The sequence below is a fragment of the Pseudorasbora parva genome, chromosome 16 (assembly GCF_024679245.1).
Source record: "Pseudorasbora parva isolate DD20220531a chromosome 16, ASM2467924v1, whole genome shotgun sequence".
NCBI lineage: Eukaryota > Metazoa > Chordata > Actinopteri > Cypriniformes > Gobionidae > Pseudorasbora > Pseudorasbora parva.
Window position 1 is genome coordinate 7,343,321 of NC_090187.1, and position 18,258 is coordinate 7,361,578.

General features: G+C 39.8%; 2 protein-coding genes across 3 annotated transcripts in view; one reads left to right on the forward strand and one right to left on the reverse strand.

The window, feature by feature from the left end:
• bcl9l (bcl9 like) overlaps window positions 1-14,558 on the forward strand; it is a 75,015-nt gene extending 60,457 nt beyond the window's left edge. Inside the window, exons 4-9 of one of the 2 annotated variants that reach the window (XM_067419279.1) lie at window positions 4,113-4,235; window positions 8,942-9,116; window positions 9,419-9,503; window positions 9,874-12,298; window positions 12,760-13,017; window positions 13,206-14,558. In XM_067419279.1, the coding sequence (XP_067275380.1) occupies window positions 4,113-4,235; window positions 8,942-9,116; window positions 9,419-9,503; window positions 9,874-12,298; window positions 12,760-13,017; window positions 13,206-14,431 (4,292 nt within the window). In that variant the 3' untranslated portion in view covers window positions 14,432-14,558. Of the gene's footprint in view, window positions 1-4,109; window positions 4,236-8,941; window positions 9,117-9,418; window positions 9,504-9,873; window positions 12,299-12,759; window positions 13,018-13,205 lie in introns of both variants that reach the window. The other variant, XM_067419278.1, reaches the window with a different exon arrangement.
• Window positions 14,559-14,892: 334 nt separating this feature from the next.
• Window positions 14,893-17,480, reverse strand: LOC137043271 (C-X-C chemokine receptor type 5). The gene is made up of 2 exons (XM_067419466.1): window positions 17,089-17,480; window positions 14,893-16,460 (listed from the first exon to the last, which is right to left on the reverse strand). Exons 1-2 carry the CDS (start codon window positions 17,143-17,145, stop codon window positions 15,375-15,377), a joined length of 1,143 nt encoding a protein of 380 aa, XP_067275567.1. The 5' UTR covers window positions 17,146-17,480; the 3' UTR covers window positions 14,893-15,374.
• Between the last annotated feature and the right edge of the window lie 778 nt (window positions 17,481-18,258).

Genomic DNA, 18,258 nt, shown 5'->3' on the forward strand with positions numbered 1-18,258 from the left:
TGTGTGTGTGTGTGTGTGTGTGTGTGTGTGTGTGTGTGTGTGTGTGTGTGTGTGTGTGTGTCATGTCAGATGTTATGCCCCTGAAACAGTGCACAGCGTGTGTTCACACAAGTGCTTGTGTTTTCCTGTTGGTCGTCCTGTTGTTTGTCACTCACTAATTAAGTGGGGGTAGAGAAAGTCACTGCACACAGACAGGAAGTAGAATAGAGCGGGGTGGAGAGACTGGGGGAGGGAGGCTCTACAAAAGTTCCTGAATGTCAACAGGTCCCCTAGTGCACACCAAGCGGCAACCTCCCCCAGTTTCTGTTGAAGCCGATACGGAAGTGTCTTAAAATGCACTTCATTGACTGGCCACTAGGGACAGGCTCCAGAAGGGAGCAGAATCTCATTGAGCCCCATGTTAAAATGGCCAACTTTACAGCAGAAAAAAACAACCTGGTACAAATTGTGTTTTTGGTCTTTATGGCTATTTTTGCCCTTCATGAAAACTGTGAGGGAGGTGAATTTTATTTTTTAAAAAAACTAATTTGTTTGCATTATATAAAGCCTTAAAGTTCTGCATAATTATTAGTGTGGCCACTTTGAGTGACAGGTGGATAGCCGTTTATCTGCTGTCTGTTAGTCAACTCGTCACCTCAGCTCCGCCCAAGTCCTGCCTCTTTGCTTATTGCCAGTTATTTGGGAGTGAGGCGGGATGACACGTTGCCAGCTCGTCTACTTTACACTTCAAAACTGCTCTTCAGAATACTATGGGTGACGTCACGGACACTACGACTATATTTTTTTACAGTCTATGATTGACACACACATACACAAGCACATACACACAAGTTTGCTTATGTGGTTTGGTGATTCTGACAAAAACACATCCAGATCATATTTAACACCAAAGCAGAAAATATTGAATTATATTTTCAATATAAAGACAAGAAATGAAGTAAATACAATTTTAAGACCATTGAGGGGTTTTTAAGCACCGTTTTTCCTCAAATTATCATTTCTGTAAATGAGTCGTTTTACTTTAGTTTTTTCTCTTTATTCTTAATGGTGATCCTCATTCAATTGTAATTATTGTAATACAATTATTTTAGCTTAATTATAGTAAAATCTACTATATATTTTTTAATTCAAATCATTATAAAATACTACCGTAATATGTAAATACTTTACAATTTAAATAATATATTAAATGAAAATTAGATAAAATTAAACAAATTGTGATTGTCAATTATTGCATCATACATTCTATTGAAAAAAATGAACACAGTTTTTTTAATAATATTGAAAATATTAAACACTTGTAAAATATAAATAATGTAATAAAAATTATATTTTAAGATGTAAAAATTATTTACGTTTTGATGAATAGTGTAATTTAAGTAAAATGTTTAAAATAATATTAATATATTTGATATTTTTTACAAAGATATCAAATATTTTTATAATATATAAAATATATTTTATAATAATATAATATAAAGGATAATATTTTAAAATATTGTAAAGTGAAAAAATAGTTTATAAAATATGTATTTTTAATTCAATTAGTGTTTTGATTAAAAAATGTAAATTAACTGAAATCTTTAAAATAATATTAATACATTGGATATTTTTTAAAATAGACATTTAAAATATAACATATAATATAAATAATAATATTTTAAAGTATATTAAAGTAATGTACAAATATATAGTTTAAGTTAAATAATTAAATCTCACGAAAATGAGCTAAACAAAAACAAAAAACGAATTAAATGTGATCGTCAATTATTGGGTCACATTCTATTGAAATACTTTTTTTTAATCACTTTTTTTGTCAAATATAATAAGTGAATGTACTTTTTCTTTATTGTTTTATTTTATTGCTACAAAAATAAAAAGTGATTTTCAATCATCACGAATTCTAAATGGTTTACAATATCACAAAATAAATGATAAAATAATTATAAATCAATGTAGCTGCATCATCAGGACCAGACCTTGAAAGAAACCGTTCACCTGCATTCAGATTCTCCAATCAGAGGAAGCACACCACCAACGCCTCTGCCGCTGCACGTCAGCAGCCCCTGTACTGATTGGACGCTAGTCTGTTTCTACTTCTGGTTGCCCTAGTAACACTTATGAATGCCACTACCGCTAAGATGTTGTGCAATGTCACTCCGTGTTAACCTGTTTTTATGCCACATAATGTGTCATATCAAAGATGCAAGAATCAATTTATGCTGAGCTTTTCTGGCATCGTGAGCGTCTGTCTAGACTGACAGGGCACAGACCTGACGGCGCGGTAGATTTAAATGTGAAAGCGAACGAGACTGCATTACGACAATGAGAATTGGAGGTGGTGAGAATGTGCCCAATTGTCATGCATATAATCTATGTAAAATATCATTTCTTTTTTTATTATTTTGGGGAGAAATACGAGCAAAGCATGTTCCTGACAGGTCTTGTGAGAATCACCCAAATAGCTTCTGCCCAATATAAAAAGCAATAACAGGTTTTCTCTTCCTGGATTGCGGAGGCGTGTTTTTCTTTTCACTCTGTGTGCCTGTGCCATTTCTTTTTGTTTGGTTCATTGTGCGATTCTTATTTTATTTCCATGTGCCCAGTGCTGTGTGTATGTTGTGTGTGTATTAGACCGAGAGATCAGGGGAAATAACGGGCAATAGTGTGATTTTGAGAAACTGAGTCATCTGGGCTTCCTGTAATAGCACTGAAGCTGCTTTGTGTGTGAATACACACTCTCACACGTTCACACAAACACTCACACCTGTTTGGCTTTATAACTGCATGGAAAATTGAAGATGGGGTTATTATAGTTTTTTTTTATTTGTGTTTTTTTTTTTTAAGTTAGTGTTTTGATTTTTTTTTTTTTTAAATTTAATTTCAGTTATTTTACTGAAATTTTAATTAATATTTTAAATATTTTAAATATAACATAAATAATATTTTAATATATCTTAAAATGTAAAAAAATAGGATAAACTAAACTAAAATGTTTAAAATAATATTCATATATTTTATATTTTTAATTATATTAAATAGTAACATTTAAAAAATTTAAAATATAATGTAACTAAAATTATTTAAAACAAATCTTAAAATAATGTAAAAAATTATTTATAGTTTTGATCTAAAATAATTTAAAATATATTTTTTAAAATAGTTATTTATTGGAGTAAGCTTATAGATATTATTTTAATCTATGAGTTCAAATGAAAAAGAATTCAAAGCTATCTATATTTTTTTTAAATCATAAATAAATTTAATAAATAATAATGAACAACTGTCAAGTCATGGAATTTATCAGTCAAAATATGTTTTTGTTCTAGTTTAAGTTCATTTATAGTATAGTTTTAACAATAATATCCTTGGTAGCGGAAAAAGAGTGGAGAGGATCAGAAATAGGGTGACGGGATCCTTTCCACCACTATCCAGCTGTTTTTCAGGGGTATTTCCTCTCCCTTTCTCTGTAAATATTGTTCACCTGGTAGAAAAACAAACAGAAAGACATTCAAATTAAATGCAAGTCAGCCACTTCAGACCACTCGACTGCCACACCTGGAAAGGACCAATGATTAAAGAGAAAGTAGACCAGAGAGAGAAAGAGAGAGAGAGAGAGAGAGAGAGAGAGAGAGAGAGAGAGAGAGAGAGAGAGAGAGAGAGAGAGAGAGAGAGAGAGAGCTGACTCACTCATTTACGTAAACTGATGTCTGCTGGGAACAAAAGAGGATGCAGAAAAGGTCAGCTCTTTATCTCTGCCCGCCGCCAACACGGCATGCACAGGCCGAGGACACCACAACCTAACGCTCTGTGCTCTCTTCCTCTCATTTTCACACTCTCTCTCCCTTGTTTTCTCCCTCACTGTGTCTGGTATTCAAGGTTAGGGGATGTCTCAAGGCTTTGGAGGCCTTGTGTCTTCTCATAACGCTTAAATGCCAAAACATTTCTGGAGTGCTCTGTGTCTGGACTGGAGTACGTGACAGTACTATCAGTTTTAAATGTGCGGTTTGCTTATAGCAGTGTGGATAGAAACTGTATTGTCATGTGTGATTGATTTGAAGTATGTTTATGTTGTTGTGACTTGTTGTGTTTTTCTCGATGGTGTCCAGTAGAGGGCGTGATGCGCAGCAAACGGCGGTGTGTGCTGGAGAGAAAGCAGCCGTACAGTGGTGATGAATGGTGTTCAGGGGCCGAAACTGAGGAAGAGGATGAGAAACCGCTTTCTGCCACACACCGTGAGTACACACACACACACACATACAAACACACACACACACATACACACACACACACACACACACACACACACACACACACACACACACACACACACACACACACACACACACACACACACACATTGGTCTATGTGGTTTACAGGTACTCTCCATAGGCGTAATGGTTTTTATACTGTACATCCGTATTTTCTATCCCCCTACACTACCCTGCCCCTAAACCTACCCATCACAGGAACATTCTGCATTTTTGCTTTCTCAAAAAAACATAATTTAGTATGTTTTTAAAGCTATTTGAAATAAGAGGACATTTGAAATGTCCTCATAAACCACATTTATAGTGTAATACCAGTGTAATACCAATGTAGTTATACAAATGTGTGTCCTCATAAACCACATTTGTAAGCTCACACACACACACACACACACACACACACACACACACACACACACACACACACACACACACACACACACACACACAGTACATCCAGGCTCTACCTGTACATAAATACCGTCTTATAAACCTTAATGAATGTTTCTTCCTGAGACTGTTTACACAAACGTCTCGTTGACGTCGCTGTCATAAAAACACGCAGTTCTGTTGATTCAGTGGAAAAAAGGCAAAATGATGTAATTCAACTCACAGATATATTTCCAAAAGAAAAAAATAGAAGACTGAACTCGCTTACAATAATGAAATGAATTTTGTTTATATATTAAGTGTCTTGAACTACTATGCACTAACATTTAAATTAAAGGGTTCACCCAAAAATAGAAATTACCCTGATATCGTTCAAACCCGTAAGACTTTCATTCATCTTCGGAACACAAATGAAGATCTCTTTGATGAAAACTGAGATTTCTGTCCTCCCTTTGACAGTCTACATCCGTTGACACAAAAAGTTAATAAAGAGATCATAAAACTAATCCATATGAATTAAGCAGTTTAGTCCAAATATTCTGAAGAGACTATCGTTCTATATGATGAACAGATTGAATTAAGGCTTTTATTCACATATAAACCTTTTAATTAACAAACCTTATACAGAAACTCAACCATACTTGATGGATGTGCAAGAACAAACCTCTTTGGTTCTTGTAGAAGCTCAAAAGTTCTGCGTAGCACCAGAATGAACCTCTTTGGTTCTTGTAGAAGCTCAAACGTTCTGCCTAACACCAGAATGAACCTCTTTGGTTCTTGTAGAAGCTCAAACGTTCTGCGTAACACCAGAATGAACCTCTTTGGTTCTTGTAAAAGCTCAAACGTTCTGCGTAACACCAGAATGAACCTCTTTGGTTCTTGTAGAAGCTCAAACGTTCTGCGTAGCACCAGAATGGACCACTTTGGTTCTTGTAGAAGCTCAAACGTTCTGCGTAGCACCAGAATGAACCTCTTTGGTTCTTGTAGAAGCTTAAACGTTCTGCGTAACACCAGAATGAACCTCTTTGGTTCTTGTAGAAGCTCAAACGTTCTGCGTAACACCAGAATGAACCTCTTTGGTTCTTGTAAAAGCTTAAACGTTCTGTGTAACACCAGAATGAACCTCTTTGGTTCTTGTAGAAGCTCAAACGTTCTGCGTAGCACCAGAATGGACCACTTTGGTTCTTGTAGAAGCTCAAACGTTCTGCGTAGCACCAGAATGAACCTCTTTGGTTCTTGTAGAAGCTTAAACGTTCTGCGTAACACCAGAATGAACCTCTTTGGTTCTTGTAGAAGCTCAAACGTTCTGCGTAACACCAGAATGAACCTCTTTGGTTCTTGTAGAAGCTCAAACGTTCTGCGTAACACCAGAATGAACCTCTTTGGTTCTTTGTTGCCAAAAGATCCCTGACCCATCGAGGCTGGACTCCACTAGACCCCTGGAGGTGTGCTGTGGTATCTAGCACCAATATGTTAGCTGCAGATCCTTTAAGTCCTGTAAGTTGCGAAGTGGGGCCTCCATGGATCAGACTTGTTTGTTCAGCTCATCCCACAGATGCTCGATTGGACTGAGATCTGGGCAATTTGGGGTCCAAGTCATTACCTCAAACTCATGCTCCTCAAACCATTCCTGAACCATTTTTGCTTTGTGGCAGGGCACATTATCCTGCAGAAAGAGGCCACAGCCACCAGGGAATACTGTTTCCATTAAAGGGTGTACATGGTCTGCAATAATGATAAGGTAGGTGATGCATGTCAAAGTAATATCCAAATGGATGGCAGGAGTTTCCCAGCAGAACATTGCCCAAAGCATCAAACTGCCTTCGTTGCCTTGCATTAGTCGGCTTGCCTTCTTCCCATAGTGGATCCTGGTGCCTTGTGTTCCCCAGATAAGTGACACACATTCACCCGGACATCCATGTGATGTAAAAGAAAACATAATTCATCAGACCAGACCACCTTCTTCCATTACTTCGTGGTCCAGTCCTGTTGCTCACATGCCCATTGTTGGTGCTTTTGCAGATGGACAGGGATCAGCATGGGCACCCTGACTGATCTGCGGCTGTGACCAGCATTCTGTTTGATTGGACTAACGGGCCAGCCTTCGCTCCCAATGTACATCAATGAGCCTTGGCCACCCATGACACTGTCGCCAGTTCACCACTGTTCCTCTGCACAACCGTGGAGGACTTTTGATAGATAATGACCACTGCAGACCGGTAACACCCCACAAGAGCTGCAGTTTTGAGATGCTCTGACCCATCATCTAGCCATGACAATTTGGCCCTTGTCAAACTTACACAAATCCTTACACTTGACCATTGTTCCTGCCTCTAACACATCAACTTTGAGGACAAAATGTTCACCTGCTGCCTAATATATCTCACCCACAAACAGGTGCCGTAATGAAGATATAATCAGTGTTTGTCACTTCACCAGTAATAATGTTATGCCTAATAGGTGTATATATACATTACACACACACACACACACACACACACACACACACACACACACACACACACACACATTGTTGTTAATTATATATATAAATTCATATCATTTAGATCTTAGCCAACCGTCAGATGTTATAACAGTCGTTCCTTTTCCACTGCAACGTCTCACATTAAACTGTGTGTGTTTGTGTCTGTGAGCATGGCTGTGCATCTGTCAGTTGGTGACCACAAGCCTGGAGTGTGTGTGCACCCTGCGCTATCTGCTATTCTGTGCTAGAATAAAGTTCAGAAAGAGCAATTTGGAAAAAAATAAAACCGAACAGCCCTAGTAAGGGTTTTGAATGGCACAATAATTTACCGTTTTTACTATAGTAACTATATGCAATGTGAAACTAGTACACTGTAAAATAAAGTGTTACCTCAGGTCTCGTGAGATTTAGCCAAACCGCTTCTCAAAAAAGAAGTTGTAAAAGAGGCATGCTGTGTGAAGACTTTTTCACATAGTACGTTTTTATTATCAGAATTAAGTGTCTTAAAGTTATAGCTCAACCAAAAAAGCACATTCTGTCATCATGTAAAGAACCTCATGTCTATGAAGCCTAATTCTGTATGACTTTTCTTTTTCTTTGGAACACAAAAGGAGAAGTAGAGGTGATTGACAGTCATTGTACAGGATGCAAATGAAAATAAATGGTAACTGAGGCTGTGAAAGTAGTTTTGAGACATTTATCAACTACAGCTTATAATGCCATTTATATCTGACAAAGCAATTGAAATATTATAAATGTATGTGTAATGTTGACATTACCATGAGAACTTGCCATTTAATAGCGTGCAATGTATGATATCAAGCTGTTGGAGCTATTGTCCCCTCTTGTGAAGTAAGCTCAGCTTCCCTTATCTGTGTATAGACATGTTACTCAAGGTGTGTCGTGAAACATTACCTGCACAAGTGCAACACAACACCACTAACATACTCGGTGTTGCCCTTTAAGAAAAATGTCCAGCTCTGTAACCTTGACCTTCCCTGAGTCATTTCAGAATTTTACAGACATTAGGATGGATTGAAGTTTCCTAATATTTTGTGTCCTGTAACCTCCGTAACTAGATTTCCATTTATTTCATGTGACAGAACATGGCCTATTTTGTACAAATCTTCAGTGTTTCATATCTGCCCACATAAATTCATGACGTAAATGCTTAGCTATTTATCAGACGTTCATAATGGAGCTGTGGCTCTGGGAAGTTATCTGTGGGATTTAGCTCCTCCTTGTGGTTTTTCCGGAATATGTTTTTTTTTTTTTTTGGTAGTAAACAAACTTGAATGTTTTTGGATTGACATCTTTATTGTTGTAAAAGTAAACTAATTCATAGATGCATAATACAATCATAAAGTGTATAAGATACTGATAAAATAAACCAGTGTTTCTCAAACTTTTCAGATTTCACCTGTACCATACTATTTCACATAAACACTAACAGCCAGAGCTATAATCTTATTTATTTATTTCACTTTAAAAATGTGCTTTAAAATCACTTGTATCAGACAATTTTCTGATATTTTTTGCTTACTAATAATTAAATAATAATAAATATTTGTCATATGAATGACTCCTATCAGTGTTTGTAATGTGACATTTTTCTATGAATAAAAACTGGCATATGATATCAAGTGACCTATGTCAAACATTTAAATATTGAATGTAACAAGATCAGTTGACATTACAAATGTTTTTTTCACTTATTCTTATTATTTTTTCACTTATATTTCTTTTCTTGTCTTTTTTCTCCTCTGTCCTTCTCTTTCTTTTTCAACACTTGCTCAGGTGAGCATGTGATGTGTCCTAGTCAGAGCCACTCTGTTTCATCTGCCACGGGCCATGTTAGTGATCCAGGAGGTCCAGGGTTAGGTTCTGGCCATGGACCCAGTATTCGCACAGATCTGCATCCTCGACCCCCTCAGCAAGTAGTTTATGTCTTCACCACCAGCCTAGCCAACAGGTCAGTATGACCACTTTGTTGCTGTCCTAATAGACTCTGCAGCTTGACAGCTTGTTTTTTTTTGTTTTTTTTGACATGAACAAATGGGATATTTACCCTATATTGCCATGTTTAAGCCTGTCATTTTTGAGAAAGCCACAACAAAGGAGTTGACGTACGTATTAACGTATCAGACAATTTTCCACCACACTCTTGTTACAGATGTAGGAGTGTGCTTTTACAAGCCATTGTCACATGTCGGAATAGAAAACGATGAAAATAATATTATTTTGTTGTTTAATAAACTGTTTTATTTTCTGCAGTGCTGCAGAGGCAGTGATGCATGGCCATACAGACTCTATCCTCTTGTATCATCAGCAGAATGTCCCTCGTACTAAGCTGGACCAGGTTTGTTTTTATATATAGACACATACGTGTGTACATACATGCCGACGTATTTTTGTTGTTAGATTATACAATTATTAGGTTATATGTGTTTGTAATCATGATCCATATGTATATGCTCTTAAAATGCAAAGTAGAGTGGAAAAAATGTATCATAACATCCACAGGTGCTGCATGGCGTGAGACATGTATTTGTTTAAATGGCTATTTAAATCACAATGCTCATCTTTGTTCCTGTTTCTGTTTTTTATGAGAAACAGTAGAGTTGAAGACTTTTGTGATGTTCTGAGCTGAGACTAAAAATGGCATTAACAGCACCCCCACCTCTGTCTTTCTCTTTGTATCCTTTTTTTTTTTTTTTTTTGCTGAACAGTCTTCTGGTGTTGGAAAACTCCCCAGCCTAACAGAGCAGATCAGCTCTAGTCATAGTCCACCCATTGGCACACCCAAATCCCAAAGTGGTACGCCCCGGCCAGCTTCCGTTGGAGTTGTGGGTGGACACCTTCCTGGTACCAGTACTCCTTCTTCCACCGGCCATCCAGACAGTGAGCCAGCCCAAACCCACCGAGGAGGAGGAACATCAAGCAGCAACAGCCGCTCTGCAGTTCATTCACTGGGCCCAGGAAGTTCAGGCCCACAGTCTGTAGGAGTTTCAGGAACAGAAGGAGTGGACAGGCCAGGTACAATTCCCCACCATGGTGCAGGTGTATCTCCTTCCTCAAGTCCCTCTGCATTGTCTGTACACCGTCAGAATGAACTTGGCCAACGTGGAGGGTCAGGAAACACAGATGGCCTCTCTAAGGAGCAGCTGGAACATCGTGAACGCTCTTTGCAAACTCTTCGAGACATTGAGAGGTTGCTTCTCCGTAGTGGAGCAGGTGCTGGCCATGAAGAACCAAGAGGTCCTAATGGCAATCCTAACGGCACTAATGTCAACAACAATAATAGTAATGATGGGGTTAGGGGTTTGGATGATACTGAGAATGGTGGGGGGAATGTTGGTAATTGCCACAGCAACAATGCTGGGATGCCTGGTATGCCCCATGCCAGTGGAATGAAAAAGTATGAGGAGCCATTACAGTCCATCATCTCACAGACACAAAATCTTGGTGGGCCTGGATTGGATGACTCTCTGATGGGTGCACATCATGGAATGCCACCACATTCCCACCACCTCTCCTCACCGTCGGGGTTAGACATGGGGCCCCTTCTTGGACCTGAGGGTGTAACGCCAGAGCAGCTAGCTTGGAGGAAGCTACAAGAAGAGTACTACCAGGAGAAAAGGCGGCAACACGAGATGAATCCCCACCAACATCCCCAGCATTTCCGCATGATCCAAGAAATGGGCATGCCTGGGGGACCTCCAATGCTGATGAGGGGCCCCCCACCACCGTATCACAGTAAACCTGGTGATCAGCAGTGGGGGCCAGGGCCAATGGTTGGGGGAGGAATGGGTGGGAATTCACGAATAATGGACATGCATCAGGAAGGTCCTCGAGGGCCAAGGTTTCTTGGACAGATGCGAGGACCGTCAAGTGGTGGGGGTTACCCAGAAAGCCCTGGAGGAGTTATAGGTATGGAGGGATTGGGGCCTCAAAGACCTCCTAGGCCAGGCATGGGTTGGTTAGAGGAAATGCCTCCAAACATGGGTGGTGGAGGCCCATTTCATGGGTGCTATCCTCCAGGGGGGCCTGGGGGACCTCCCCAACACTTTCAAGGTGATTTGGATCGACCTATTACACGGGAAGAGATGTTCCGCAGACTCCATAGATTAGACATGCAGCAAATATCTAGACAGCAGCAGCAGGCAGGGCTTGGAGGCCCTAGGATGATAGATAACTCTGGGGGACCAGGCTTCCCCAATCCTGGAATGGGAGGAGGCCCTCCCTCCCGTGGCGATCCAATGGACTTTCCTGGCTCTCGGACTATAATGGGCTCTCCTATTGGGGGAGTAGGCAGTGATGGTGGCCCCACAATGAGAGACATAGTTGACTCTCCTTTAGGGGGTAACCTTAATATGAACATGGGCATGAATATGAATACACAACAACAGCAGTTGCTGGCTCAGAAGCTGAGGGGAGGTCCTGGAATTGGCGGACCGCTTGGAGAGATGTTGAACCCTGAAGACATTTCCCGCATTAGGGCTTCACAGAATGGCCGGGGTAGTTCTAACAAAGGAATGATCCCTGGGCCAGATGGACCTCTTCAGTTCCCCAATCAGAGCTCCTTTCCTGGTAGTCAAAGTGATGGCTCATACATGCAGCAGCCAGGCCCTGATATGTTTGGACCAGACCAGCCAGGTCCTCCCCACATGGGCAGCACCTCAAGACTTAGTCACATTCCCATAAACTCTGGCTCAAGGGGTACAGACCTTGGTGCCCGACACCCTCCTGACCTGCCCATTAGTGTTAACCCAATGGGTTCCCCAGCTATACCGCCATCTCACCAGCTTAAATCGCCTTCTCTTAGCCAGGAGCCATCACCCCTAATGCCTTCACCCTCTGCAGCAGGCCTGAAATCACCCAGCCAGTTACCACAGAGTGGTTCATCTCACCCTCCTCTACCAGCAGCCTCTGGGGCTGGAACACCTTCATCCACCTCTATCAAGTCCCCCCAGGTGATAGGCCCTTCTCTTGGTCTTCGTTCACCCTCTGGCTCCCCTGGACACCTTAAATCTCCAACCATGCCTGTCGCTTCACCTGGCTGGACTGCCTCACCCAAGACTGCTATGCCTAGCCCTGGAGGGCCTCCTAGTGTAAAGGTTGCAGGCAATGGAGGGAGCAGCTCCACTGATACAGGTAAAAATGTTCTTAGAACATTACTTAGAATGTTCTAAAAAAAAATGTTTTTTTTTTTAAAATAACAATGAATGATCAAAGAAAACAGATGTCTGCATACAGAAATTGCAGCTCCAAAGAGTTTATTTACCAAACAGTGCAACTTTTCGACCAGTCAGATCTTCATCAGGCACAATACCCCCTGTGACTCAATTCTTCATAAGCACAGGTGATGACAAAGATTGTAAAAGCATACAACTCATGTGAAAATTGATAAGAAAAAACACCTAGAAATAAAAAAATACAAACTTTAAATTCTTTAAAAAATGCATTGTTTGGAAATCTCTTTGGTAAAACTTTTTGGGGCGGCTTTCAGGCAGTAGAGTTTTATTTGTTCATAAAAAAATGAAAACAAATGTGTATATTTATGCTTTTTACATGATTTAAAGTCCTTCCACCATTTTTTGTTTTGTTTACATAAGGTATGTCCCTGCCACCTAGGAGTTCCAACTCAACGCCCATCAGTCAGCCTACCAACTCTATCAATCCTAGCATGCCTTTCACATCCTCACCAGATGCCCCGCCCTCCCAGAATCCTCTATCCCTTATAATGTCTCAGATGTCAAAGTATGCAATGCCTAGCTCCACTCCGCTCTACCATGACGCCATCAAGACAATCGCCACATCAGATGATGAGATGCTACCCGATAGACCCCTCCTACCTGGAATCAACATGTCAGGTAAAGATTTACATTTGATCACCTGTTGTAAAAATTCAGAACTCAATGCATCATGGAAATTATGCTATGAAAACTAGTTTTTTATCCTTCAGATCAACGTTTTATACCCAGTTATATTATTTTACCTTTTCAATTGCTTTAATAGAGAATTTATTCTTAAAAATGATAACATGTAACTTCTTTTTCAGTAGGCAACATGGGAAATCACCAGTCTGCACAGATGCTCCTCTCCTCGCAAGGCTCAATGGGACCTCACAGTGGTCCGCAAAGTCCAATGGGAATGGTTCTCCAAGGAGGCCCGCAGCTATCCCATGATCCATCTGGACCTATGCTCCCATCCCCTAACCCTATGGGAATACCAGGAATGACCTCAGCAATAATGGGAGGTGGACCTCCTGATGGAATAGGGCCCTGTAATGTTTCCCCAATGCACCCCCAGAACCAGATGGGAGGATTCCCTCGTATGCAGGGACCCCTTCACTCCCCTATTGGTGGTATGGGTCAGCAGTACCCCCAGCGTCCTGATGAGGTCTTACCACCCCAACAGATGCATCTTCTAAGTAAAGGTATGTCTCACCAGCGGCCTCCTCACCAACCAGACTCTTTTCCATCCATGCCCATGGGTGATGGCCCAGATCTGAGTGAGGTCATCAGGCCCACGCATACAGGCATTCCTGAGTTTGATCTTTCCCGTATCATTCCTGCGGACAAGCCCAGCAGCACCCTACAGTACTTCCCCAAGAGTGAAGCCATGTCCCAGCAGCAGCAAAATCCTCACCAGGGCCAACCGCCTCCACAGGCTTCTTCAGCTCAACTGCTCAAACAGCTCTCCTCGTCTGGACCTCCCCATAGCAGCGTCCCCTCCTCCAACCCCCATATTGCTAACCTACAGAACATGATGGCTGAGCAACAGCTGCCCCTACATCCCTCACATTCACATTGTGGGATGCGCCCAGGTATGGGCATGCCTCAGATTGGCTCTAGGGGCATGGGATCAGGAGGTGGGATGGGGCCTATATGCCACCCAGGGCACATGATGGGCAGGACAGGCATGTCTCCACAACAGCAGCTCCAGCAACAACACCACCATCAGCAACAGCAGGCCATGATGGCCAATAACCTCTTACAACACCCGTCCCACCCTCCACGTGGCATGCTGTCTCCACAGCAGCACTCTCATAATCTTATGGCCCACCAGAATCTGATGATGATGCAGGCTAAGCAGCGGGGCATGGCTCTCCCTGGAGAGCACTTTGGCCAGCAGGGCGCCCTCATGTCCCCTCAGGGACCTATGATGGGACCTCCACATTCACAGTCTGGCATGATGGTCCCCCAGAGCCTTAGACAACGCAGCATGTCACTGGACAGCCCATTGGGCTACGGGCCTGGAAGTATGGCCAACATGCCCTTTTAAACTAGCTTCTCTGTAATACTGTAAAAAAACGTGTTTCTTAATGGCTATTTCTCATTTGGGCGTGTTTTTTGTTTTGTTTTTGTTTTTTGCCATTGAATAACTGTGGCAATAAAATGCTAAAAACATTGGTTTAAGTAATAATCTCTTGATGCTGAAGTTAACATTGGGAGAAAAGGAAACTGTTGAGGGTTATCATTACAGTTAAGTAACAAAATCTGAAGCCATTTTTTAAGATATTTGTAAAATATGTATATTTGAGATCAATGTGTTTGATTGCAAAGGTTAAAGGAAAAAAAAGCCTCTGGGTTTCTATGTTCTAATTACATTCTGGCTACCAAACTGTTGTGGAAGGTAATATATAAATAAATGAATATATATATGTATATATATATATATATATATATATATATATATATATATATATATATATATATATATATATATATATATATATATATATATATATATATAGTTGCTGTAAATAAGATGCAATTTGTGCTTGTTTGCAACTGTTCTGTATACTGTGTTTTATTAGAAATCTAATAACAAATATGAGAAAAATATTGTTCATCTACTTTGTGTTGGGCTTTTTTGATGTGTATGAGGGGGCATTTTGAATGGCGATCACATTACAAAAAAAAAGGAAATCAAGACACCATTGTATCACTCTTTTATTTCCAATTATTTATTGCAGAACAATTTATTTTACATTTATTGATAATCCATTCAAAACAAAATGTAAAGCAATACAGCGTGTTAGGTATGATGCTCAGTTTTGTGAAATTCAGTCTTTGACTAACATGTTATTCAAATTTATATGATTTAATACACCCACTGTGTTTTCAGTCATGTTTCCAGCAATTGGCTCATTGCAGGTAAATCTGTAAATCTCATAGCTGGCCATTTAAAGATAAACAATACGTACAAAAACATTCAGCTGCTTTTATATGTATTGGTTGCTTGATGTGGTAGTAACAGCCTCTGTGACCGACATCCTGTTAACACTCTTCCTTTGCAGATCTGACAGGCATACACGCAGACACTTTGTTTTTGCTAGTAACTGCAGGAGGTCTCTTCGGAAACGGACCCCTATGAAGGCGTACAGGATTGGATTCAGACAACAGTGGGAAAAGCCAATGCTCTCTGTCACTATCAGCACCTGTTGCAGTATGGCACGAGCATGGCAGCCCTGCTCAGGCATAGCCCCCAACACTACCAGGGTGTCCATGAAAACGGTAATGTTATACGGTAGCCAGCACAGACAGAAAACCAGTGTAACCAGTAGGGCCAACCGAATCGCTCCTTGTTTCTCCAGACTTCTCTGGCTTTGGAAAAGAGTGATGATTATTGAAGTGTAGCAGTACCCCATGATCACCAGAGGCAGGAAAAAGCACAGCAGGTGTGTGAGAAAGCGGCTGGTCAACATCCAGTTGCTTGCGTGGATGCCATGGTTGTGGTAAGAACAAGAGAACCTGGTAGGGTTGCCATCCTCTTTCTCCACAGACAGGAACACCATGTTGGGAATGGTCAAAGATAGGCAGATGATCCAGAGCAGTGTACAAGTGAGGTGAACGGTCCTACGCCGTCTGGCCTTGAGACTGGGGATGGCGTGCACAATGGCGAGGTAGCGGTCGAAGCCGATGCATGCCAAAAGCAAACTCCCACACACCAGATTGAGGCGATTAATAAGGCCCAATAGCTTGCACAGAAAGGTTCCAAAAAGCCACCCGGCGACTCCTTGAGTAACTGCGAAGGGGAACGTGAAGAGCAGGAGCAGGTCAGCCAGAGCCAGATGTAGCAGATAGATCTCTGTGATGCGCAGGTTGTGCCGCCGTTTAAGCAGAACTGTCAAGAGGAGACCATTTCCCGTCAAGCCCAGGAGAAACACCACACCATATACAAGGGGTTGGAACACTGTGTGAAACATATGCAGGGGGTTCTTTTTGTTGTCACAGGTGTACTCTTGAATTGTTTCTATTCCATCAGGTCCTTCTGTCATATTTTCATAATCATTTAAAAACTCATGAACCTGAAAATACAACGACAATCGATTTGCAAGTTGCAATATTTAAAGATGCCCCCACGCCCCAAAAATAGATCAATCAAAATTATCTATCATTTAAATCGCTTAATCATTTATTATTTTTTCCTTGTTTTTATTTGACAATTCAAAAATGTAGTGTCATACAGCAAACAGTTTAATATCCACCTGTGGTGGTTACAGGAAGCTATTTAAAGGAAGCGTCTCACTTCCTTTTTTTCGTATTTAAAATGAAAATTATTAATAATACAATTAATAATAATAAAATAATAAGAATAATGGTAAGGGTAGCAAAAAGTAATTAAGATTATTTTTGAATAATCTTAGAATTTTTGAATAAATTAAGAAAAGAAAATGATTCACATGAAAACATCTGAAAATATCATATATTTATTGTGGACTGGTGATCATTTGGTGATCATTTTGTATTTATCATAATAATACATTTCATTTTCGTTTTCAACATCAGAACATCATTTTCGTTCTCAAAATGTACAAATCAGTTCATGTCTATTTTTCACATTTTTGTTTCCACAGGATGCAAATTAAATCAGTGATAACTACTATGCATAAATACTAACATCTACAAATCTATTGAAAGTTTAGAAATACTCACATAAAGAGTGACTTTTTTTGTGATTTGGTCCATGTTTGTCCTTTTGTGGATGACCATACAGTTATCATAGAAATGTGTGTTCTCGTCCACTCCGGGTGATGAAACTTTTCTGATCAACGACCCATGATGCGAGCTCAGATTATCAAGACACGCCTCTTTAAAATTGACCTCCTCAAGGACACAAACTTACCTTATTTGAATTCTCTACAAAAACAATAAAGCCCACACATTTCCTTTACAGAACAAACTTCTCCTCCACGATCCTGCCGTGTCAGATTTATACAGTATTGGCATAGTTTTTGCACTTTTTACACTGCTTTTATAGTTTACTCATTGTTGAGCTGATCATTATTCTTGTAAGCAACAGTGGTTTTCTTTTTTAACACTTGGCAGACCAACACTTATACACCTTACTTTTTTTCTCAGCAATCTGGCTTGCATGGTTAGAGAAACCTATTCATAAATCCACTTTATAAAGTAAGGTTTTTGGTTTTGGCTGCCTACATACAACACACATTTGTGGACAAATATGAATATGTCAAAGTAAACAAATATAAACTGTGCCTATGTATGAATTTACTGAATTAAAATCACAATTACAGAGTAACAGCATGAATGAAAAGTCACTTCACAATTCCCTCAATTATTTAATTATTTCACCATTTATTAAATGGGTAAGCGTCTGCTAAATGAATACATGTGAAGTGTGGATGGGATTGTCTGGTTAAATAAAAGTCCAAACTTTTGAGTGGTATAGTGCACTGCAAAAAAATTATAGCATCAATAAGTTATGATGTTTAAAAAAAAAAAAAGTTAATTTAACTCCTCAAAATAAGTCAAGCAATTTCAACTTTTTAATTTAGCCTAAGTTAAACAAGATTCAACTCAAAATTGTAAGTCAGTTTAATGTAAATTGTAATTTAAAAAGACTTGTTCTTTTAAGTTGTTTTAACTGTAAAAATACAAGGCAGTAATTAAACGCAAGTTTGTTTTTGTTTTTTGTTGTTGTTTTATAGTGGAATGAACAGCTATGTAATATAGCAAAGTCAACCAATATTTTTTTCAAAATACTTTAAACGTACACACACACACACACACACAAATGCTGAATGCAAAAAGGCTGTGATTTATAACCGGGTTGTTATGTCTGTCCCAAAATTTGGGTTACAC